This window comes from Manacus candei, unplaced genomic scaffold (assembly GCF_025592945.1).
Source record: "Manacus candei isolate 608988 ecotype Guabito, Panama unplaced genomic scaffold, ASM2559294v1 h1tg000027l, whole genome shotgun sequence".
Classification (NCBI taxonomy): domain Eukaryota; kingdom Metazoa; phylum Chordata; class Aves; order Passeriformes; family Pipridae; genus Manacus; species Manacus candei.
In genome coordinates this window covers 7632610-7656986 of record NW_026138075.1, presented here as the reverse complement: position 1 = coordinate 7656986, position 24377 = coordinate 7632610, and the positions used below count along the sequence as shown (strand labels likewise).

General features: G+C 41.3%; 1 protein-coding gene across 3 annotated transcripts in view; it reads left to right on the top strand.

The window, feature by feature from the left end:
- The first annotated feature begins 1036 nt into the window (after positions 1-1036).
- The window catches only part of CEMIP2 (cell migration inducing hyaluronidase 2), a 51010-nt gene continuing 27669 nt past the window's right edge, over positions 1037-24377 (top strand). The window contains exons 1-6 of one of the 3 annotated variants that reach the window (XM_051789335.1): positions 1037-1324; positions 13392-13728; positions 18126-18266; positions 18801-19362; positions 22705-22874; positions 24141-24329. In XM_051789335.1, coding sequence (XP_051645295.1) covers positions 13404-13728; positions 18126-18266; positions 18801-19362; positions 22705-22874; positions 24141-24329 — 1387 coding nt within the window. In that variant the 5' untranslated portion in view covers positions 1037-1324; positions 13392-13403. Of the gene's footprint in view, positions 1325-2050; positions 2186-2445; positions 2653-13391; positions 13729-18125; positions 18267-18800; positions 19363-22704; positions 22875-24140; positions 24330-24377 lie in introns of those variants that run through there. The other 2 variants (XM_051789334.1, XM_051789336.1) reach the window with 2 other exon arrangements.

The following is a 24377-nucleotide window of genomic DNA, read 5'->3' as shown; positions in this document are numbered from 1 at the left end:
ACAAATACAGTTTGCCCATGCAAATAGAGAACTGAATCTTCAATGTCCACTTCATGGACATACATAATATTACATGTGTCAAATGGATGTCCATTTTAGTCATCAGTGCCATTCTGATAAAAGACAAACTACCCTTCAATTTAATTCGAGCCAAAGTAATTGCAAATGTAAATATTTAGTTTGCACGTGTGTTTGTCGAAAAGAGGCAAAGTTTTACAATCACACCTGTTAGAATGATTGTGGTCCTGGGAACTGCAACAAAATTAAGCTAACAAAGAAGGAATAGAAACACAGAAACATGATCAAAGTGAAGATGGAAATGTCTTATTCATACACCTAAAGGCTTTCCTCACTGTAGTTTAGTGAGAAGAGCAAGTTAAGAACTGTCTCAATCTCTTTTGTGTCTATACAGAAAAATCTCTGTCTTGAATAAAATATTACCGTAAATCTCAGTCCTGAAAGCCACGGCCTGAAGCCCTAACTGTGCAGCAGAGCTGCAAGCACAGTCCCCACCCGAGGTAGTGCAGCTGCTCATTCCCCCGCGGTCCCTGCGCACGGCAGCTGGTGTTCCGCGGTGTCGTGGTTTGCAGTGGTATCACCCCGAACCCCGCAGTTCTGGTGAAATATTGCAAGCAATGGGTCCGAGTTTGATCTCCAAGATTTCAGACTAATTCAGCTGATTTGCAGTCTATTATTTAGGCGCTAGATGTCACCATGTACTGCAAGCACACGCGGGCTGTGCTTGCTGGTAAACAAAGAGGAAATCGCTGGAACCAAAGTTACGTAGTGCATTGTTCATAGACATATAACCCAATTACCACTTTGTTACCACCTGTCTGAATTTTCCCAAGGAAAAAATTATGTTGGCAAACGTTGGCTATTTCCCGACGTATTTCACTGGAGCGTCTCGAATCAGATCACGGCGTTTTTAATTTTTTTTTTTTTTCCGATTTATAATGAGTTTGGCCCAACCTCGTTGCACAGGAAACGGTGGGAGGTCTGAAGCTTAAGACAAGCCCAATGTCAGATCTACATCAAAGCTGACAGCCTGGGAGGCTGAGGTGCCCTGGGGCTCCGGGTCCTCAGCAAAGGCAAGTCCTGGAGCTTCACAGTCCCTCGTAATTTCTAAACCAATTGATGCTCTTCGGTGTGTAACAGCTACAGAAACAGGTTCCTTGAAATTCAGTACGTTTTTGGGTTTAGTTTGATTTTGTTTCAAATCAGACACCAAAAATAAAAAAAAAAAAAAATTAAAAAAGCGCGTTGGAATCAGATTTTCCAGTCATCTCTTTCCCCAGATAAGACTGCCCGGACTACGACTGCTGTAAGTAACTTTGTTCGCTCTCCCCGGTCAGCTCGGTCAGCGCGCGTGTACCGACAGCTGCCCCGTGCCTCTGCCCTCTGCTACTGTCGCCTCCGATGCGCTTCATCCTTCCATCCCCCCACCACCGTTGCCTCTACGAGGGCAGCGCACTGTGCCTCTCCCCGACGCCTCCCGCTTCTTCACCTGCTTTTGCACCCGGCGGACCTTTCACAGCGCCCCGGCACTACCTGCGCGCCTACACTGCGGACTTTTTTCTTTATTTCTTTTTTAAAACTCGGACATGGGCATATACCGCTGCCTCTGATATTTTAGTTGTAAATCAGCTTCTCTCCACCCAGCCGGGAGGAGACCCGTAGGTCAGGGCAGGGGTGCAAAGTACCCCTCCGCCTCTTCTTTGCCCCCCTAGCCCCGGGTGCTGCAGGAGGCGGGCGGGCGGGCGGGCCAGGGGGATGCAGTCCCGCCGGGAAGTTCCTCGGCCGGGCCGGGGGGATGCAGTCCCGCCGGGGACCCCTCCAGCCGGGGCGGGAATCACTGTGCTCGGCGGAGCGCGGAGCGGAGCCACTGCCGGGCGGCTCGGGCGCGGCGAGGGGCGGGTGGGCGGTGAGGGCGGTGAGGGCGGCCCCGCTCCGCCCCCGGCGCGGGGGCGGTGGGAGCGCGGGGGGCGGGGCCGCGGGGCGCAGCCGCCGCCGCTCGGGGCCGGGAGCTGGGACTCCCCGCGGGGGTTCCGGTCGCTGCCAATTGCGTAAGGGCGGCAGCCGGGGCGGGGAGCGGCGGGACTTGGCGAGCACTCGGCGGCCTCCCGCCGTGTCCCGGGCGGGGAGCGCCATGCCGCCGCCCTGAGCGCGCCAGCGCCGGGCCCAGGTGAGATCGCGCCCGGTCCGGCCGGGTCGGCGCCAGCGTCGAGACGGGCCGGGCCTGCCGGGGCGGGCGGGCCGCCGGAGTGCGGGCCGGGCTGGGCTGGGCTGCCGCGCCTGCCGGCGGGGCTCTGCCGCAGTGGCCTCTTTTGTTCCCGGGGCCGGCGGGAGGGGAGGGAAGGAAAGAGTGGAGAGCAAAGGGAGGGAAGGACGGAGCGGGGGCAGCTGCAGCAGCAGGCGGCGGCGGGGCGGGGAAAGCCGGGCAGCGGCCGCCCGGGGGAGCCTCCGGGGCGCTTGGCCTGTGCCCAGCAGGTGTGGGCCCCGCGACTCCTCCGCGGGTGCTCGGCAGGTGCGGCGGGGCCGCGCTGGCTGGGCCGCGGCTTTGTTGGCGCGCCCGGTGGGATACTGCTGGAATCGCAGTGGGAAGCAGCTGGGCTCAAATCAGCATCGCGGCAGGGACTGCGCTGGGACTTGGTAGGTATCCCCGAATAATCGGGTTATCGTGGAGTGCCTTCCTGGTGACTAATAACTAGTGTCTGCTTTACTTGCCCAGAGGCACGGAAGAAACAGTGGGAGTTGTACATCATCTCAGCCCTTCCGAGAAAAGAGGGTGTGCGGTGATGAATGCCCCGCGGTTTTGCTACATCACAGCTTAGGCGAGAGCTGTGTGCTGAAGATGCTGTCCTTGTTTGTGCTTTACATGTGAAGTAGTGGCACGGATTCTTTAAAAGGGGAGAGATTTTAAATTTCTGAGTAGTTATAAAAAGAAAATAGCACCTGGGCCTTGACAAAGACTAAATGAAGATAAATGAAGATAAAGCAGTACTTCGTATTTTTGTGTGACATTAGTCAAGTTTTAATGAATCACAGAAAAATTGTGAAATGATGGGAAATGGCCTATGGGTAGCAGTAGGGAGGAAGGGATGTTCATCTTTGTTCTTAGGAGTCTGTAGCTCTTCAACATGCTTTGTCTGCATAGATACTATGCACTGCCTGTGCAGATGTAGAATCTGCCTGATGAAGTTTGTTGTGCCTGTGCCTCCTGCACTTTCCCTACTAATACATACAAAGTCTGTATGCCAGGGACTTTGAGCTAGACAAAGTGTCCACAGGAGTAACAGTTTATGTAAAGCACTCATAATGCCCCCATCATCAAATTTGAGAAGAAAAAAGTGTGTGGGGGGGGAAGAGGACAAAGACAAGGGGTGTTGTGAGGTCCATGCTAAATGAGTGTCTTCTAAAATTCAGCATATCATCTGAACAGTAGCTGGGGAGTGTGCTGTTTTGAGATGTGGATAGGTGTTTTTCAATGGCAGACTGTAGGGTTTTTTAATTATGAATATTATCACTTTCACCCCCACAGTATTTTGTGGGGAAAATGGTGGTGAGGGTTGGCTGGAAACTTTTAGGCAGTTCATCAGACTTGTCGCTGGTTGGTGGAGACACTAACTAGTAGAAGATGGTGGCCCCTGTGTGGAAAAGCCATTGTTTTCAGAAAGCTCTGTGAAATCCATTAAAGGGTTGCCATCTGTAACAGGTCCTATGGCTGGAAGAGTTACCTTTTGGTGACACAGCTCACATTTCTTCCAAGTTGACATATCAGGGGATGGAGTAGGGGTACAAAAAGGTTGTTTTTCCTCTAAGGCATAAGTATAAAGATAGGTGGAGCACAAGCTGGGGGACTACCTTGGTTATTTTACAGCTTTTTTTTTTTAAATTTGACTTGATACATGTTTGAGTAGCTTGTACTTAAAAGGAGGGTAGAGGTTTTATTTCCTTGAGTAATGAGAGAGTGCAGTGGGACAGGTGCTTTTCAGTCTGATTTAAATACTTCAAAACAATATTCTTATCACCAAAGATGCAAATAAATGCCTGCATGCCTTGGACAGTCTGGACTAGAAATGTTCTTTAATTACAGATAACTTATTAATTTGCTTTTAATACAAAACACAGTCGTTAACTTCCTTTATTGTATGTCTGTCATGTTTCAGAAAAATTCTATTAAACAGTTTTATTATGCTTTTTTCTGTGTGTTTTGAGGTTAGTCAGTTCAGCTTCTCGCTGTGGAAGTCTTGTTTGCAGAAAATGAGCAGTGTTCTGCAGGTCATTATTTTTTCTCCATGTGAGGAAAAAAAGATGGACATTAGAAATACCAGGGACCTTACTTGGTGACTCAATTATGTCTTTCTTACCTGTTGAGTAGGAGATAGCCCTTTCCTTCTTTACCTGTGAGATGGCTCTGACCACACTCTGGAGCTCCATCTCCTCTTTGTTTTGTACATGAGCTGGGGGCATGTGGGGAGGAGAAGGAACTTGGTCCCCATTGTTTGATGGGGGCTAATGCTGCAGCCTATACAGCTGTAAGGCTACACCCCTGTCCCACAGCTAAAGGAGCTTCTTGGCTGATGGGCCACATCATGCATGTCTTCAAGGAAACTTGTCCCACAGTGCTTGCAGCGACACTGTTCTTCACCTGTGTGTTTGAACGAACGATTTAAAAACCTCAGACAAATCTGGTAAATCTCTCTTTCTGTATATTAAAAAATTATAAGAGTGTAGTCTTAACTGTATAAATAAAGTTCATGCTTAGCATTACTAAGACAGTTTTGTAGAATCATCTAACGTGTGCATCAAAACATGATTAAAATCTGTATTGTAAATTGGAGTTTCTTGATTTAAATCATGATTTTTAGACTTGATTCATTCTCAGCTTATTTTTACTAGAAGGGATTTCACTACTGATTTAATGGAGGTATTTTTGGCAATTGTTTGTAGATATGGGTGTAGAAATCCACTGAAATATTTTCTTGGAAGAGTAAAACTGAGAAAGAAAATGGAGAAAGAGTAGGAAACTCTATACCTTTGTAAAAGATGTGAGGGAGAAAAGTCAGATGTTTGCCAATATTGAAATGAAATACTGAAGGCATTAAAGAATGCATACTTTAGAACAGATTTTATTCCTTTGGTGTGAAGTAGTTTAATGCAAGAGAACCTATCAGCAGCTCTTCTATCTTTTTGGTGCATGGGATTAAAGAAGGGAAATGTGAAAAAAAGAGTGGTACAGTCCTGCAAGATGACCAGCTATACCTGGCAGGATGTTGCAGTACTTAATGGCTGGGTGCAAATTTCTTGGGGTTTCCTAGAATGGAATTTACCACAGTAAGCCAGAATAAGAATGTGGCCACTAGCTCAGTAGAAGGCATACTTAATGGTGGATTACAGGTCTTTGTTTTGCTCTTTGAAGACTTACTTCTGTTTTGGGATATCCCAAATATGCCATCTGTGACTTTTATAAAAGGAAAATAATAGAACATATTTTTATTTTATAAGATTGTACAAAAGTTTCATGTTAAGTCAGTGTAAGTTTCAGTGTAAGTTACGTCACTGTTTGTTTTTCACCAAGCTCTCGACTCACATAGTTCTGTGATTCCTGTGGTACCTTAGAGCCGTGGAGGATGTTGGCATTCAGATATACAGGAAGTTATTCTTTGATAGTTTATTGGTAGAAACTCTTCTCACAAGACTCTTCCTTTGAAGGCTTTGTGCCCTGATGGGTTTAGCTGGTATGTGCTGCGCCATTCTGCTGCATGTCACTATTCCTACAGCAAGTGAAAATTGTACTTAAGTTTCATATACTGTGTATCAGTCCGGCGTGTTAATGTAAGCTGTCATGTTAAGGTGTATTTTGTGCTGACAATGTCAACAGACAGTTGCAGTGGCTGAGCTGAGAGGGATTTGATCCTTAGAGGAGGAGAGGTGATTTTGGAAAAGTGAAGGCAGAAGACAGTTAAATGAGATCTTAAAGCATAGTAGAAGAGTGACCACATTGTATCAGGCTTAGTGTCCATCCAGGCAATTGCCAAATGTCTGACAATTCTGAGGAAAAGGTATCTGGTTACTACATAATGATGCTACTGCTTTCATCCTCGAACAGCTTATTGCTCAAGGACTTCCTAAACTTGAGGCAGTATTACTTATCCACCAGCCCTCTGACTGAGACTGACTTTTCTGCAGCCTTGTTACTCTCTTAACCTACATAAATTCTTGGAAGTCCACAGCATACAGTACTGAGTCAGGCTCAGAAACCTCTCCGTTTCAGCCTTTTTTTTTTTTTCCCCTTGGAAGAGACATGAACTCATTTGCATTCTTCCTGCTACTTCTGACTGTATGGACCTGTGTCATATATCCTCTCTCTTAGTCATCCACCACCAGGATGAAGAATCCTTTGGGAGTGCAAACAGCTAAGAAGTGCTGATGTCACAGCTGTGTTCTCATTGAAGTGATTTGGAGCTCTTACTTAATTTTTTAAGGCATACTTATTTACCTTGGCTCATACATATGCAAGACAACTTCAAAGAATGTGAGTGTGCAGCTGCAACAGTTCAGCTTTTCAAGCAGCATTGTCTTATTTGTGGTTGATGCACGGCTAAAAACAGTCCCTCAAGTAAGCAGAATAAGGGGTGAGATATCATTTACTGAAGGTTGAGTTGGACTGAGAAAAAAATTACAAGAACTTAACAGATTTGCCTAAGAAGAAGGAAATGCACATGCTGATATGGAAGAGAGCGTATTATGCTACTGATTATTGTTTTAAATATAATTTAAACATGACAACCTTCTGATTATTGAGTGGTTCTGTCAGTACACCAAGGAGTATTTTTGCTTGTATCTGTTGAACAAAGCTAAACATGGGATCTCACTCTTTTCCCCATTGCCTGTTATATTCTGTACAGTCATATATGCTTATAATCTTACTTCTTATAATCTATTTATGAGAACTTTTCTAATTTGAAAATCTTACTTTCCTCCTCTTTGGAGGACGATTGTAGGCCTGAACTCTATTTCATCAGTGATTCAGTGTATTGCCAGAACTGGCCTTCACCTCTCTGAAGTGTATTACCATTTACACAGAAAACTTTCTGCAGTGAAGTCCTAAGCTGTGGCTGTTTGGATGGGATTTGTGTTTTTCTCAAGACTGCAGATAGCTGTAGATACCACTTCTTATTGTCAATATGAGAAGTAGTTAAGTTTTTTGCTGTTTTGTGTGGTTTGTTTTTTTTTTCCTACCATCATATTCAGGTTCTCTAAGATGAACGCAGCAGCAAATGCATCACTTTCACGTGAAGGTGTTGACTGAAATGGAGCTGTTAATTTACTTTAAAGTAGACTTGTACTCAGATGCATGACTGAGCTGAGGAGAACAAAGTGTTTTCTAAACTACCCCTCCAATGTCCCTGTGAGGCTAGTGACCTCTTTTTTTTTCTCATATTACAGCCTTGGGGCTGAAATAAGCTGTGACTCATGCAGCAAGCTAATAACAGACGGGTGATTAAAATGCAAGTTTCCACTCTTGTTGTCATAGACAAATTATTAAATCTTTCATTCCTGAAAATATGAAACAGTAAAAATTGTTCCATTCATGTTCCATTCCATTAATGGGGCAAGACTTGAAAATACTACAGTTGTATTTGAGCAGACTGAAAATAGCAATGTCTTCTGGTCAGTTAAGAATTCTTGAAAGCTTGCAGGACAATGTTTGGAAAAAAAACATGTCCCTGCAGTTTCTACAGTAAGACACATCTCTGCAGAAGTACAAAAATCCGTAAGTTTTATAGATGAACTTTCTGCAAAATTAGATATTTCATCTGTTGCATCAAATACTCTCCTGACAGTTGTGTAAGTGAAAACAAGCAAGCTCTACAGAGTTTATTCACACAAACTGTGGGTGAAGGACAAAAGCCCAGTTGTCATTGGAGTGGGGAACCATTTTTCTTGTACAAATACCCATTTTACCTCTGATCTTTCAGTCTTATCCCTAATGGTGATCTACCAAACACCTTCACAAGAGGCTAGGAATTAAATTCAGGGCTGTCCTGTATACTGTAAGCCATGAATCTGATATTGGTTTTGCTTGACATGCTATAATTTCATGCTTGTCCCCATAGACATACTTGTGTTCCAGAGGCTACAAATTACCTGTCTACTTCCCTTGGGAAGCAATCATCTCACCATCATCTCCCCCTCACCATGTTATCCTTTCTAATCCATAGCTAGTAGCTTAATTGTTTCGTATATCGTATCACCTAAACATACATAGTTCAACTTTCCCTATAATTTTGAAATTTGCTTCTGACCTGGAGAGAGACTAGTGTGCTCTAAGATTTCACTGGAGCAGCTGATGAAGATTACTTCTATCTATAGACCTTGTCTTACAGTGTAAATATAATGCATGCTTTCACTTCTGTCTCTTGATATGTGGTATCAAAGTGATTCTGTGATTCTGTACTTTGAAAGATTTGTTTTAGGAAACATGGTCCTTGGCTCAAATGGTTGCTTATCATGCAATTTTGCATGTTTTCTGTATGCCAAAAAATTCAGTAAAAAATAGAAGTGGTGGCATGCAGCAAATGGCTTGTGTGCCTAGAAGATGTCAATACGAGTTTTTACATGTTTTTTTTAAGTCAGCTGGGATTTTTCAGGCTGTTATAAAAGTTATTGTCATTTCCAACAATTACTTTACTGTACTAGTGTGTTTTAATGTGCACATATTCTTTCCAGCTTTTGTACACAGGTGGAAAAGTGGGTTCCTACAAACATTGCTGTCTGTGGTCGTAGTGAATAGGTAGGTGTAATTTCAGAATAAGGAAGTAGAAGAAAATGTGGAAGCAGATAGGGAAATGTGGAAGCAGATAGGAAAGCATGTGGGCACCCTGTGTATCTATAGGGGACTATTCTTAATGGTGAGGTTGGGATTCATTGAACTGGGGACTTCCAGGGCACTTGAAGCATTGAATTAGTATCTCCATTGTAGTTGACCAACTTGAAGGCTTGTAAAAATGTGCATGTCGTACTTTAGGTGTTTGGTTTATATCACTTTCTGTTCAGTAATTGTACCTACTTAGAACCTTTTTAATACTGAATTCTTGTCCCTTTTCTTGGATCTCTCACTGCACTTTGATTTCATACCAGACAAGTGCCTCTACCAGGAAAGCAGCATGTGGTGCTGTGTTGCATGGGGAAATATTTATTTTTTTTTGGTGGTTGTTTTCCTCCACCTTTCCTCAGCCTTTTCCTTAATGGAAATTATATACTCTGAAATTAGACAGTGGGGTAATAGGTCAGCACTACAGCTGGTGGTGTTTGATAGCCCAGATCAACAGAAGTGTGTGATTTTTTTTCTGGTTTCTCTTTTGTTTTATTTTTAAGAGGTATGATCCTTAAAACATGCTTAAAGTGAAACATTAATTTCTGTGCACTGCAGGGAAGTAAGCATACTTTCTTGACAAAGTTTTCAGAAGGTGCAGGGGTGTGTGAGTTTTCTAGCATGTTTGATGGGTTTTATTTGACAGCAGAGAAGCGTGAAGTATCTTGGAATATTTCTCACATTTTGGGTGGTGTCAGGTGATGTTTTGAGTTATCTAGTGAAAGAATCAGATCCCTTTCCAGGAAACCAGCCCCAAAATGAGTAATGGATAAGTATGGCACTTGCTTCTCGGCACACAGTCACGTCTCAGGAGGTTCAGGTGTTATTCCTTGGTTGTACAGTGCATATATTTCTAGTTTCTGGCAGTGTGGAACAATGTGGGCTTTTGTGAGTGTGGTAGTGGCTCAAGTTAAAAGTGATGAAGGAATTCTTGAGGGGACTGGAGATGTTGCAGCCTGTTCAGCAGCTCATTGCTGTCTGCCTGCTGGGGTTTGCTGTCTACACAGCTCAGATGCTCTGTAGGCAGATCCAGACTTGCAGGCATTCACTGTTTTCACTTAGATGCTGTGCAAAACAAAATGTTTTAAGTTTTTATTTTAGGTGGTTTAAGCTGAGTTGGCTGATGATATCAGTATGAGAACTACTTGCTTATGTTTTAGGAAGGGGTGCATGAACAAAAATCTGGATTGTGTGGAGTAGCACTACTCTTGCAGAAGAGTGATATGCAAGTAGTGCAGTCATCCAGCAGATGGATGGCGACAAATACTTTGTGGGCTGAAGCATCTGAGATATTCCAGCTGAGTCTGTGCATAGGAAGCTTCCCTGGTACTGATGAGCTGGAAGCACATGTTTAAGTGTGGCCCTAACTAAAAGCTGTGTTGAATAATGGATTTAAAATCTTGCATGATACCCTGTTGAAGGGAATACTGAATTCCAGTTCAGGAATACTGAAACAACAGCATGCCTGAATGGCATGACAAATAACATTTGTACAGATTGAGCTCTGTATAACTCTTAGGTAATTGGTTGTATATGGTGCAAGAACTTGACTGTTACTGAAAATAATTCGAAGCAAGGCGCAAAGTAAAATACTGCATTATTCTCGATATTACAGTACAGTTGTAAAATTGGGTGGTGTTCTTGTCTGAGGTCATACCATCAGGAAGAGATGCCCAGATCATGAGCTACTTTGGGAGACCACAGCATAGGCACAGGTTAAAGGGAAACATGGAGAAATTCAGGTGCATGGGAACTTGCAAGGAAATGGGGTGTTTAGGTAGTTCAACAGTTTGTGGTTTTTTGTCCTGCATTTTACTCTGTAAATGGATTTACAGAGAAAAATTTGTATTTGTGACATACAGACTGTATTCATGCACTCAAATAATCGCATTTCTGAGACATAACTGACCATACAACCAATTACTATGCATGCATTTTTGTGGTGCTATCTGAAGGCTTCCACAGAGTGGAAATAAACAAGCCAATAATTTGAATTCAATTATCAATTTGTCTTTTAAAGAAGCCAGTAACTGCTCTACAGGATAGAAGAGATCCTTTTCCAGCTAGAGAATTTCAAATAATACATGAAGAGGGCAGGAAGCGTTGCAATGGTTACTCCTGTTTTAATGGAAAACTATACGGTAGTTCTCTAGCATGTCCTAAATATCTCCTTGTGGCTTTGTTTCATTATTTTTATTTTGAAATGGGCAGGAAAGCAGTTCTGCAGTCTCTTTTCCACCTGTCTTTGGGGTGACCTGTATTTGCACTTGAATGGGATAATTGGAAAACTTTTACGGTTTCCAAAATGAGATTTGCAAACAAAGCAGAATGCTTTGTACAAAACAAAATATGCTTGAAATATGACACAAGTGTTTTCAATGTCTGTTGTAAGGAATGATTTTTTTTTTCTTTAGGAGTCTGGCAGTACTTTGTGACCTTGATAGGCAAAATTGTGGTAAAATTATTTTGTAAAACTAAGTTTTGCATGGCAAATCTGAATTTAGATGATATAGCTGAGTAATTAACAAACTCGTTAACTCCTTGTGTCATGCTATAATGAACTCTGTAGTTATTTTGTCAGTGTCACAGATAAATGCCATAACTGAAAACTTTTTAAGTTTAAGGAGTAAGGGTTTCAAATCATAAAATAAAATAAATCTTAATGTGGGATCAGATTTCTTAAAACTTTTAATCAACAAGTTAGTCCAGTATTTGTTTCAGCTAGACTGTCTTTGAATTAGTTGAAAAGCTCCTTCTCTGCTTAGCTTTTAACACCGCTTCTAGAACATAGAAATGATTGAATTTTCACTACTGAGAGATGACAAGTTGAGTGTAAAAGCACATGTGATGAAAGCAAACTGTTCCACTACTCATAACACATTGGGCAGTTAAGTCTGGGAAGAGAAGATTATGTTTGGGAAATAGTTTCTCAAAGAACAGAAAGGAGAGTGTTGAAAATCAATTTGCTGTAACGAACAGGTGCAAGAAACACTGCACCGCACTGGAGGACTTGGAATAATTTTTGCACTTTGGGATAGCTACTCCAGTTAATGTTTCAGTGCGTTGATTGTCATTGTGTATACATCTGGAGATGCATTGTCTTCCCTGAAAGAATTATCCAGCCTGTTCAATAGTAACAGCTCTTTTGCCTTGAAACTGTGAAGTATGAGATTTTGCACCATGAGAGACAAAAGGCTCCTTTGCTACTTCTCAGAATAAGATTACAGTTGTCACATTTCTTCTTCATCAGCGTGCCTGACACTTCAGAGTAACCCTTTTTTAATGGAAGAGAAAGAGGATCTTTATGCTCTTCCATTATTAGTAGTTTTTATTTTCCTGATTCACGTTGCTATTTGATACACATGACTTATGCCTAAATCCCCTTCAGGGTTTAGTTTAAAAAGTTATGTTTCAGTTAACTGAAACTTGAGCAGCCTTCTCAAAAAGTTCTATCCATAAGAAATGTTAATAGTAATGAGAAAAAAAAATCATGCCAGCTTTGTGAGTACTCTACAACACTGTTGACTGGAAAACCTGAGAAAACAGCCAAATGCAGGTTTGTGTCTCTTAAAGCAGAAAAGCATGATGGGTTAGAACTGGTGGTGAGGATGGGCCAGATAGTGATGGCATTGGTAATCATTCCTCTTTGAGTGCTTCAGAATAAAGGTGGAAGCAGTACTAGTAACTGAAATAAATGCAGCACTCGCTTCTGGGTGATAGGTACGTTGATATGGAGGAGACATGTTGCTTCCAGGCTTTGTGACCAAACTCAAGTATCTCAGCAGTGAGGAAAACCACAGGGTTTGCTGAATGAGATGCAGATGGCTCTCTTATAGGACTGTTCCTGAGGCACATTTACTAGCAGTTAAATCCTACTGTAAGTAAAGTTTGTGGGCCCTGTATGCCTCAGCTCATTAAGAGTGTTGACTAAGTTGTGTCAGCATGAATAAACATAAAATAGTATTTTGTATTTTGTATATTTAAATGCATTTTACTGCTTCCGGTGTGGAAGGAAGACTTGTCTCTTTCAGCTTCTTTTTCATGAAGGAAAACAGTGAGGATTTTGTTCAGCTCCTGTGCACAGAAGAAATACATTTAGGCATTCTTTACATAACTGTGGGGAAGCAGGGGTTGCTAGCTTTCTCATTGTTCAGCTTATTTCTTAATTGCAGAATACAAGTTAACTGTGAAAACACTCTGAAAAATACCTACTGGAACTATGAAGAAATGGTCTGTGCTTTACTGGGTTCCCACACCAGATGCTTTTGAGCTTAATTTTGTTGAAGACACATGTGCTATTGTTCCATGCTTTTATACCGTGTCAAGCGCCCAGTAACAACTGAGTGGCTGATACTTCGTAAATAGCCACAGCTTCAGTGGCTGTTCTTCTTAAGAAATGTGGCTTAAAGTTGCCTGTCGTTATTTCTTTTTTTCTTTTATGTATTTTGATGTGTGCTCTGAAAGCCTGTCTCTTGTCTTTTCCCTATATGTGTGTGTGTGTGTGTTCCAGTGACTTTATAACATGCAAGACACTGATGCCAGGGGGAGCTCCCCTGCGTTCCTCCGGCCTCAGAACGGGAGCAGTCACAGGTCTTCGGGGTACATCCCAGGGAGAATTGCTCCTCTCCGTCCCCCACCACCCTCACAGAGCCATGCTGCTGCTGAATTTACCTCGGCCAGACAAGAAGCCCGGACAAGACTTCCGTCCCTACCAGTGGAGCAGCACCGCCGACAGGCAGAAGCCAACAGGCATAAAAATACTCTTATTTGCTTTGCCATTTCTAGCCTTTCACTTTTTGTTGCACTGGGGATTTTTTTGGGAATAGCTTCAAAATATGCTCCAGATGGTAAGTTCTTTTGCAAACAAAATCATCCTAGAAGTTATACTACCTGTGATCATAACTCAATAATTCAGCATCAGGATTAGTGTTGAAAGTTAAGTGCAAAAATAGGACACTTAGTGCAATTTTAACATTGAAGGAGGCAGTGTTTGGGGCAAAGATCAACTCCTTTTTATGTTATCAGTGTCGTTTTTATTATGCATGATTTGATTTACTTAAGTGAAACAGGCATAGCAGTAAATAAATATTACTGGTTGAGGGGAAAAAGCATGAATGTTTTAGAAGCATAATTATTTTTGTCTGCAGAAGCTGTCTCGTAGGTTCCTAAATTGTAGACAAAATGAAGTCCTTATCTGTGTAAGCAGTAACTGAAGAAGATAGTAAAAAAGCATTCAAGTAAAAACATTTAAAAATCTGGGAGAACCTATACCAACTGTACATGTTTGCTCTGTTTATACACAAATTGGGCAGGGCCCTTTTTTGATCTATTAGTCTTGATTTATTTTTTTTTCAGCTCATTTTGGAAAACTGAGCAACTTTTGTGGAATTTGGAGAATCTCTGAGATGTGTCAGTGTCTGTAAAGCATGAACAGGTGATGTGATTAACTGCTGATCACACAGTGTACATCACTCTGGCCAGTTACTCCTAGGAGCTGCTGTGAAGTGCAGTTGCTAGTTGCTAAATGTTGGTAGTATAGTTTGGAGCATAGGTTGTTTTGGTTGTTTTGTTTGAATTTTTAGGGTATTTTTAAGGCAGAAGTCAGGTTTCTAAAAGCTAAAGAGGATTTTGAATTTAAACTGTTGACTCTTGTAATAACAGACTTCTCACTAGCTTTTGGCATAGTAATTAATAAGATGCAGTTTCCAAAGTCAACGCAACACAGGCTGAACAAGTCAGATAATCAGTTGAAGATTTCAGATGACAGTACAGAATGAATGCACATATCCATCTGGACTGCTCTTGGTGGTAGCTTGCTGAGATACCTTCTTGGGTGAAGTTACTGAGTATTCTTAATAATAATGAAGGAAAGCAACAAAACCTTAGGGAGTAGTAAACAGAAGGTTATTCCTGTGTTGTGATCTGGATCACTGGTAACGGGTACATATGCAAGTAAGTACTTTGGTTACAGACACATTCACAGAGGACTGAAGGATGCCTCACCCAGTTGACTCTGTGAAGTACTTTGAGGTGAAGTCAGACTCTTCTCAGTGGTGCTGAGCAATAGGACAAAAGTTAATGGACAGAAACTGATGCACAGGACATTCCACCTTAATATGAGAAAGAAATTCTCTGCTGTGTAGGTGACCATGTGCTGAAACAGGTTGCCCAGAGAGGCTGTGGAGTCTCCCTCACTGGAGGTATTCAAGAACCGTCTGGATACAACCCTGTGCTGTGAGCTCTGGGATGGCCCCACTTGAGCAGGTAGATTGGACCAGATGATCCACTGTGGGCCCTTCCAGTCTTACCCATTCTGTGATACTATGAAATCCTGACACAAGAGAAACTCCTATAAGCACCAAGGAAAGTCTGATTGACATATGGTTGTTGGAGCAACTTCCCAGTTCTCCAACAAGTTGAAATGTTATTACGCTTAGCTCCAACACAAGCACATGCAGTACTGCAGTGAATGACATCAGTTCCAGTTAGGTGTGTTCTTCCTCAGGGCTAATTGGAAATGCATACTGTCAGTACTCGTAATGGCTGTTTAAAAGGCAGTGGAGGGAATGTGGCACTTGGTAGTAATTGAGCGTAAATCCTAAACCTCTGGCTTACCTTCCCCAAAGGGAAAACGATAGTCTGCATTTCTGTTCCTGCCTGTCAATTGGTTTCTTTTTTCCTCCTTGCTTTTATCATCCTGTCATCTCTTTTTTGAAAGAGTCCTGAACACTGGAGATCAGAAAGAACACTGGAAATGCAATTTTCTTCCCCATTTCCCTGGGTTTGTGCTGCATGGTCAGGATGACAAGCTGAGGAGGTTTTCAGTGGAAAGTTCTGCTTTGCCGTTGAATCTCTGGGCTGGAGCTTGCCCAGGATAAACAGGATCCTCAGAAAATTTAGCTGCCCAGCTGTGATAAACTTATGCTGAGCATAATATAACACTGATAACTTTTTCCCAGAGGCCTTAAAAACTCCAGACAAGATGTCTAAGCAGGTAGAAAGTAACTGTTTAACTATATCTTCAGAACTGCTTCCTGCCGTCTTTTCTCCTGCCAAGTTTCATATACTGGCTTCATGGAAAGTTCTAGAGTTTATTTTTTGTCAGGGTGTTTTCTTGTGGGTGGGGTGATGTATTTTTCTTCAGCGATTTGCAAAAATTTCACTTCCTCCCCCCCCGCTATTAGAAGGAACAAAACCTTAAGGAGAGTTGGCCCATTTTTACAGAAATGCACTGAACTAGAGAGGCTTGACTTGAAAAGTTTTCAACATGAGTGACTAAATTCGGCAAGGTCATCACTACCTACTGGTTTCTGATCTGTTCTGATTTCATTTAACCTAAACTGTAGAGGCAATGACTGTCGTCTGTAAGATGTAATCAGTAATTTTGGAGGTGACATATGATGAAGTTCTAAATATTTGGTGTTTCCGTGCAGCCCACTGCAATTGCTAAGGGAGAATTTCAAAATACTCTTGCTGAGCACATCTGTTTGCCATGCCCCAGAAGCATGTGTTTGCATTACAGGAGTGCCCGTTTCTGATTCTGATGGCATTCTTGATGGATTGTAATGTACAATAGATATTAAAATTGTATTTTTTTTTAGTTACTGTGCTATATCTCTTCTTTCTGACTCAACAGAAAAATTCAGTCACTAGATCTGCTCCTGTGAATCACACTAAGCAGAAGTCATCAGGTTGCTGACTCATGGTTTCCTCACATTGCCCTTTGCTACCAGCCAGGAAATAAGTGTTTCTTCACAGCGCTTGTGTGTGTGCTATCTGGGGAAAAGAGGTTAGGGACTCTGCATGAGTCAGACAGTAGACTTGCCTTTATCCAGTGAGTGCTCAGCAGTCTTGCTAATTGCAATACTTCTTGCTTTTTGGCTTTCCCTTATTGAATTACATTTTCCAAATGCTGTCTTCATAGGATCCTCCCAAAAGATTTAATTTTGTTTTTCTTTTTACACTGCTACTTATATGTCTTTTGCTCTTTCTGCAGTTTGCTAATTTTTCTGCAGTGGTAGTGAAATTTTGGTATATGTGGGTTTCCTGAGTTGGGAGGAATTTGATAAGCTGAGAGTTAATACTGAAGGAAAAACATTTCTGTCAGCAAAACTAAGGCTGGCTTGTGTTAAACTTGTGGATAGGTTTTGCTTTCTTTAGGTTTTGCAAGAATGGACTATCGCTAATAGCTTTCTGCCTCTGAAATTGCACTTCACATGTGAGTGTTTTTCTTCAGAAGATAGATTGTGCAAAGGCTATTCTGACTGTGACTTTCAATTCAGCTGCTAACATGTTTATTTTGGCATCTTTTTAGTTGTCTTTTGCATATGAAAAATATTTTTAATCTGACTTTTGGTAACATATTCCAAGGAATATGCCTGTGCTGCTGCATTACTCAGATGCTTAATATGCTAAAGAGGTATGTGTTGTAAATACTACATTGCTGTAACTTCATCTGAAATCACACAATCCTGTCACTTCCTGCTGCTGCCTCTCCTTTTCTGACCTTGTAGCTTGGTGTTATTGCCTGTGTATTGCCAGACCTTCAGTGGAGTTTCAGCAAGGATTGCATGTGTGTCTACTCTTGTGTGGTTTGTAGCCTGATACTTAAGCCGACTTCCTAAGGGATACAAACCAATAAGTTTAAATCCAAATGTCTTGTCTCTCAGGAAACTGCTATAGCCAATTATGTATTATACTAAATATAATAAGGATGTCTTGTCCCTCTTTTATCCCTTGCCTGCAAACCTACACTGAAAGAATTGATTTGCGTCCTTAAAAGCAAGATGGTATCAGCCTTTCTGACATAGGGAAGGGACCTAGATGCTTTACAACCATGTTAGTTAGCCTAGGTAGCTGGCCTAAGACTTCCATTGCTCAGTGTGATTACTCTGCATCTGAGTGCATCCTACTTGCCTCTTCTCATCTACTACAGGTGATATAGCAAATAAGAAAAAAATCAGATGGAGTTCAGAAGTATCTATTGTCAACAGTGTGTGGTTATCAGTAGTTTCATACAGTGTAAGAAGGCCTTCCTACCCTTGAGAGTTTAGCTACCTTTCATGTGTCTTTTTGGCTACTCAGATACAAACAGTGGCATCAGTGGGTACAGTGTTGTAACCATAGAAAGAGGTGAGAATCTTTTGTGAGTGACTGACTGACTTACTTGTGTTCATCCTAATGATGCCTTGATTGATGTGACGGTGTTTGTTTTTTGAAAGTTGAATTTCACATTGTATTGCAGAGAATTGTCCTGATCAGAATCCTCGTCTTAAAAACTGGAGCCCTGGAAAAGATCCTGAAAAAAGAGTTTTTATCAAAAAAGGGGATTTGTTTCGTCTGAACTCAGATGCTACAGTACACTCTATAGTTATACAGGATGGAGGTATGAAATAGCAGGATAAACACCATGCTTCAGTGTTCTGTGTATTTTTTACTTCTGTGATTACATAAAAATATATTGAAAGTTTACATTGCAGCTTATTAACCAGTTGCTGTGCTTTTACTTTTCAGCCTGCTACCAGGTCAAGTATGTAATTCAAAAGATGAATGAACACTGTAGTATCTTTTCGGTACATCACTGATAAAGTTTTCTGTAGGATATATAGTAAAAAAAGATTGTTTAGTAGCCTTCTTTGTACAAGATCTGCTTGTCTTCTGCTGGTACCTTTTGTATATTAGTAATTCTACAAAAATGGCAGAAAATAATTAGGAATAGACCAAGCAAATTCTTACAAAGATAAATCACAATTGGTAGCAGTTGCTTTCCCAAATATTCATAAATATATGTAAGAACATAACAGCTCAATTTGTGGGTGTGGAAAATAAATCTGTAATTTCTCTGTTGTTCTTATTGCAGAAGTTTTTTGAGTCTATCTGAATTTTGCTTTGACATACAGAAATATTTTCTTTCCTTTAGGTATACTTGTTTTTGCTGATGATAAAGAAGGTTCTAAAAATATTACCTTGAGAACTCGATTTATCCTGATAAAGGATGGTGGAATGCTTCACGTTGGAGCAGAGAAATGCCGCTATAAATCCAAAGCAACTATTATTTTGTATGGGAAATCAAATGAAGGTGCTGATGTGTTAGAATTTGGTGAAAAATTTATTGGTGTGGGCCCTGAAGGAACACTGGAGTTGCATGGGCACCAGAAGCTATCATGGACTTTTCTGTCAAAGACTTTGTATTTCTCAGGGCTGGCCTATGGTCCTTATACATTTAAAAAGAATTTTTCCCGAGGACTAAATGTTAGAGTGATCGATCAGGACACAGCAGAGATTTTGGAAGTGCTGAAGTTTGATACTCATGAATTTTCAGAAGACAGCTTGAAGCTTCAGAACTTACTGAAAAATGGAAGTCCTGGTCGCATTATTGCTATTGCTGTAGGAGATTCTGCTGCTAAAAATCTACTGGAGGAAACCAGAGTGACTATTCAAAATCTTTTGGGAAGTAAGTTTGTCAGAGGATTAAGTTACAGGTAAATAATTTATTTTACCTTTTGTGCTAAGTAAAGATGAGATGCAGATTTGGGGGATTTGTTACCTTTGGCAGTGTCTGTTCATAAAGTTTTCAGAGAATTCTCGTGTTGTGCATAGTACTGCAGTAATAGTACTCAGTTAGTGATATAGTGCAGAGCCTGATAGTTACAGATATTTGTGTGACAGACTTTATTACTTGTAATTGCTCTCTTTTACTGTTCTTTACAGAAATTAAAACTGGGTGCAGCAAGGATTATTTTGTCATTCTAAGATGCAGGTGGAAAACAGCTGTTAGGTGGAGCTTTTAATGCCTCTGACTTTAGAGAAGCAAGGAATGGAACTAAGTGATTTTTAAGGTCCCTACCAACCCAAACCATTCTGTGATTCTAAGGGATGCTAATCCCGAGTATCAAATACCATCTTACTCATACTCCTGCACTGTTGAAATGGAAGTACGTTACTCCTCCGTTGAGTCTGCAAAGGAACTGATCTCTGGAATTTTTTTGTAATTGAAGTGCACTTACAAGGTGTTTCTGTATCTTTTTACCATTCTTTTCAGTTGGTCAGGATTTGGTTGGTGAGACAGTAGAAGAGGTATAACAGGAATTATTAAAGCAGGAAACTTAAACTGCTGTGCCGTTCATTTAGTTGTTGCAAATGGCTTTTTGCAGTGCATGTTTTGAACGTGGCTTTGTGCTGCAGAGGATTGTTCACACTACTCTGGACATACAAAGCAATGTACCCAAGGTGGCCAAGAAGGCCAATGGCATCCTGGCTTTTATCAGCAATAGTGTGGCCAGCAGGACCAGGAAAGTGATTGTTCCTCTGTACTGAGCACTGGGGAGGTCACACCTCAAGTTCTGTGTCCAGTTCTGGGCCCTTCACAACCAGAAAGACATCGAGGTGCTGCAGTTTGTCCAGAGAAGGACAACAAAGCTGATGAAGGGTCTAGAGAGTAATGCATATGAGAGGCAGCTGAGGGAGAGGGGGGTGTTTAGCTTGGAGAAAAGGAGGCTCAGGGGAGACCTTGCCACTGTCTACAACAACCAGAAAAGAGACTGTTAGCCAAGTGGGGGTTGATCTCTTCTCCTAAGCAGGTAGTGACAGGACAAGAGGACTTAATTTCAAGCTGCACCAGGGGAGGTTCAGGAATTCAGCAGGAATTTCTTCATGGAAGAGATTGTTAAACATTGGAATGGACTGCCCAGGGAGATGGGAGGATGCTCAGGGATCCCTGGAGTTGTTCAGGAAATGAGTGGACATGGCACTTAGTGCCGTGGTCTAGTTGGCAAGATGGTGATTGGTCACAGGTTGGACTTGATGATCTTAGAGGTATTTTCCAGCCTAAATCATTCTGTGATTCTGTGTTGTCGATACAAGGGAAAGTGTACCCAGTCTACGAAGTGACTGTCAGTCTGTTCTTCAACTTCCATTGAGGCAATGTTGTATAACCTCTCTATTTTTTCCAGTATTTTCCAGGAAATTGGTCATTTAGTTTTTCTGTTCTATTCTTATCCCTCACTAGGCCCTAACATCTGGATTCCTGTTAGTTTCCTCCCTATGCTTTGGCAGAGGCGGGCTGGCGTGTCAGTCAGGATGGCATGTTCTGACCTCAGTTCCTGTCAGGAATACATTTATGTCACTGACTGTGTAAGGGTGGAGTCATGGAATGGAAAGCACTTGCAGTGCTGCCTCTGAAGCAGTTTGGTCAGAGATGCCAAGACCTGGATGTCCTGAAGTAGAGCACCACTTCTGAAAGCAGCAAAGCCCCCTGTGGCTTTGGATTGTTCAGGTTGTGGTGCAGCCAGCCCGACCTGTCCTGAGAGGTGTAGATTTGTGGGATTTGTCTCTGCCTGTGACCTCCACAGAGTTTGTCTGAAATGAGGAACTTCTTCAGCCTGCAACTGGGAAGAAGCAACCTTTTTTCCTTCTCTGCTGAATTGATTCTTGTCTGTTTTCCGTAGTCAGTAAAGGCTCTGTAAGCACATAAAATTGTTTTGTTCTGCTGTGGAAGATGGGCGAGAAGCTCTCCCCGATGGCTCACTGAGGGTCGTTTTGTTAAACCTGTAAAGCTAGTGAAGAAGATTTCAGCATGGAGGTGAATACTCCATTACATCCCTCTCTCCTTCTACCTCTTCCTGCAAAATAACATGCATCGAAATACCTTTATTTTAAATGTTGATATGTGAAACATTCAGATTGTTTGCTGCTGCTGCTGAAAAGCTGACCCAATATGTACTATTCCTATGAACATGTTAATGAATCCCAATCAACAAAAATATCAAGAGGGGACTGAAATCAAGGCAGGTGGATCAAAGGTGGTTTTAATATCTGCCTTTAAAACAATCATTAGCAACAGACTGTAGTCCAGATAGTTAAGACTGTTTTCATTTAGGGTGAATGATTCAACTTTAATGATGCAAAATTGTCCAGCTTTTTTAGATGATCTCGACTGCTTCCTCTGTACACATGATTATGGCATTACAGAGGACAGCAAAATAGACTTGTTTTTTTTGAACTTGGTAAAAACTTTCTGTGGTGTGTTGTTTGCTTTTAATTTCCAAAAACTTAGATGCATTGAGCAGAGCCATAAGAAGGGCAAGTACATCCAGGGCAGTTCCCTGCTCTATGCTGATGCTCAGCCAAGTAGGTGTCCAGCTGAGGGGTGGGCCAGGGAGGAGTGAAAAACAACAACCCTAGGTCTCAACCTTCAGACATTTTGTTGATCTCTTGTGCAGAGGTTGTGTAACAGCATGTGGTTCCTTTTCTGGATCTGAGCATCCTGAAAGATTCAAGAACTATTGACTGTCCAACACAGTAGCCAGTGCCAGTGGGTGCTGTTGGCTGTGTCCATCCCTCCTGGCCTGATGAACATGTGGTCCCCTGGGAGTCCTGGCCACTCCTTTGGGATGCTGCTGGCTGATGGCAGCGGGCCATGGCAGGAATGTTGGCACTGGCTCCTAGTCCTCCTGCACCCTACTAATGCTTTCTGGGAATAGGATCCTGTATTGCTTTTGTCTGTTGCTCATCTCTAGCAATTTTTGCTTTTGGAAAAAAGTGTATCTTGTTGAATGTTTTCCTAAAAATGTATATGGAAGTCTTCTCCAGTGAGAGCTCTTTTATTTGCCATTTTGTGTATAGGACATCCAGCTATTTTAAACAATTTTTCTTTTCAATGAGGTCTGCCCATTTTCTTCTACATTTTGAAGTTGCATTTTAAAATTAATCTAGAAGAGCAGACAAAAGGGGTTTTAGACTTTGGTGCTCCTTGTCTTTTCCTTTTTCTGTGAAGAATTTGTTAAAAGCCATTTTATTTAAACATTTACTTTTGATTTTCACAGGCAAGCGTGGGCTTTAGTTGGTGTTATAGGTGGTGGAAATTCTTCCTGTAATGAATCAGTGAGAAACTATGAAAACCACAGCACTGGTGGGAAAGCTCTTGCTCAGAAAGAGTTTTTCACAGTGGACGGGCAGAAGTTTGTTGTGAGAGCTTACAGCGAATGGAATGATGGTAGGAAAGTGTTTTTTGAAATCCTGCAGTTGGAGAAGAAGAAAAATATTATATATGCCTTTTTTTTTTTTTTTTTGCTAGAGATGTTGGTTGCAATTTAAATTTTTGAGTGCTACTGTAAGTTGTTTTTGCTTGCTGTGGATGAAATATGAGCACATAGTTCTTCAGTGCTACCTATTTTCTCAGTCTGTTTGTATAGAGCATGTGATCAGTATCATATTAAGAATCTTAATTTTTAGTATATTTAAATGGAGATAGGAGTGTTATAAATGCTGATGCTTTTTTAAATTTTATTTTAGTAATTTTTCAGCCATGTATATTTTAAATATGAGCTTTCAAGATGTTGATTATAGTGCTAAAAAAGAAAACTTGATAGAAGCCAAGAGAAGTGTTTTATTCTTCTACAATTTTCTCTTGCTGTTTGAATGCTGAACTTTAGGCAGCTGTTCTCATACAAAGTTGAATCTGTGCTGTAAAAAGCTAGAAAGTCTATCACTTATTTTATCCTTTATTAATTTTTTAAACTTAAGATAGCTTTGATCTGAGGTTTTTATGGGTAGTTACCTTTTTCTGGTTTTAGAATTATTAAACAATATAGTGTTTTCCTCAAAAGAATTTTTTTATGGTAGTCATGTGTTTACTTGTTAAGTAATTAAGCCATTAGGTACTACCCTTTTACTGTTCATTATGGCCCTATGAAAATGTATAGACTTGTATTTTGGTGGATTTTTTAAAAAATATCTCTTTTACTTGCTGGTGCTGTAGAGTTAAGTTCAAGAGTTAGCAAAAGCAGCTGAACTTATGCAAATCCATCATAAGCTAATGAAATATCATACGTGTGTAATTTAGTCTGCCAAACTGTTCTGTTAGTTGTGCTTAAAAAAAAAGTCCCTCTACTTTTTTTTCCAGGACCTTGATTACATTTGCAGAGTTTAAAATGGCAAATGTCACTAGAAACAAGCAGAGGTAGCTGGACCTACAAATTGTTGCCATATGATATTAGTTTGTGGGTTTTTTTTAAATCATAGATTTTTCCTGTTGGTGTTAGTTCTGACTTTTCCCTTTGTTTTATTTGAGATCAAATAAATAAGCAGGCTGTAAAGGAATGTCACACTGGCATGTTTAAGGTCAGAGTTCTAGTTTAGAGGGCTTTGGAGCTTGTGAAATCTCATACATATTTTATTAGTATGTACTTGGTTAGAGAATGGTTTCATATAAAGTTGAATATAATCTTATATTGTGTTTACTTTTTTTTTCCTTAATTAGGTGTCCCAGTTTCAGGCTTCCAGGTCGAAGCGGTAGGTGGAGTAATACTGAATCTTCTGGATGATGCTAGTAGTTGGGAGCCTGGAGACCGGATTGTGGTTGCAAGCACAGACTATTCAATGTATCAGACAGAGGAATTCACCCTCCTTCCCTGCCCAGAATGTACCAAGCATCAGGTTAAAGTCAAAGGTATGAGAGCAGTCCCCAGTTGAAGGCCTGTGTGAAATATATATTTGT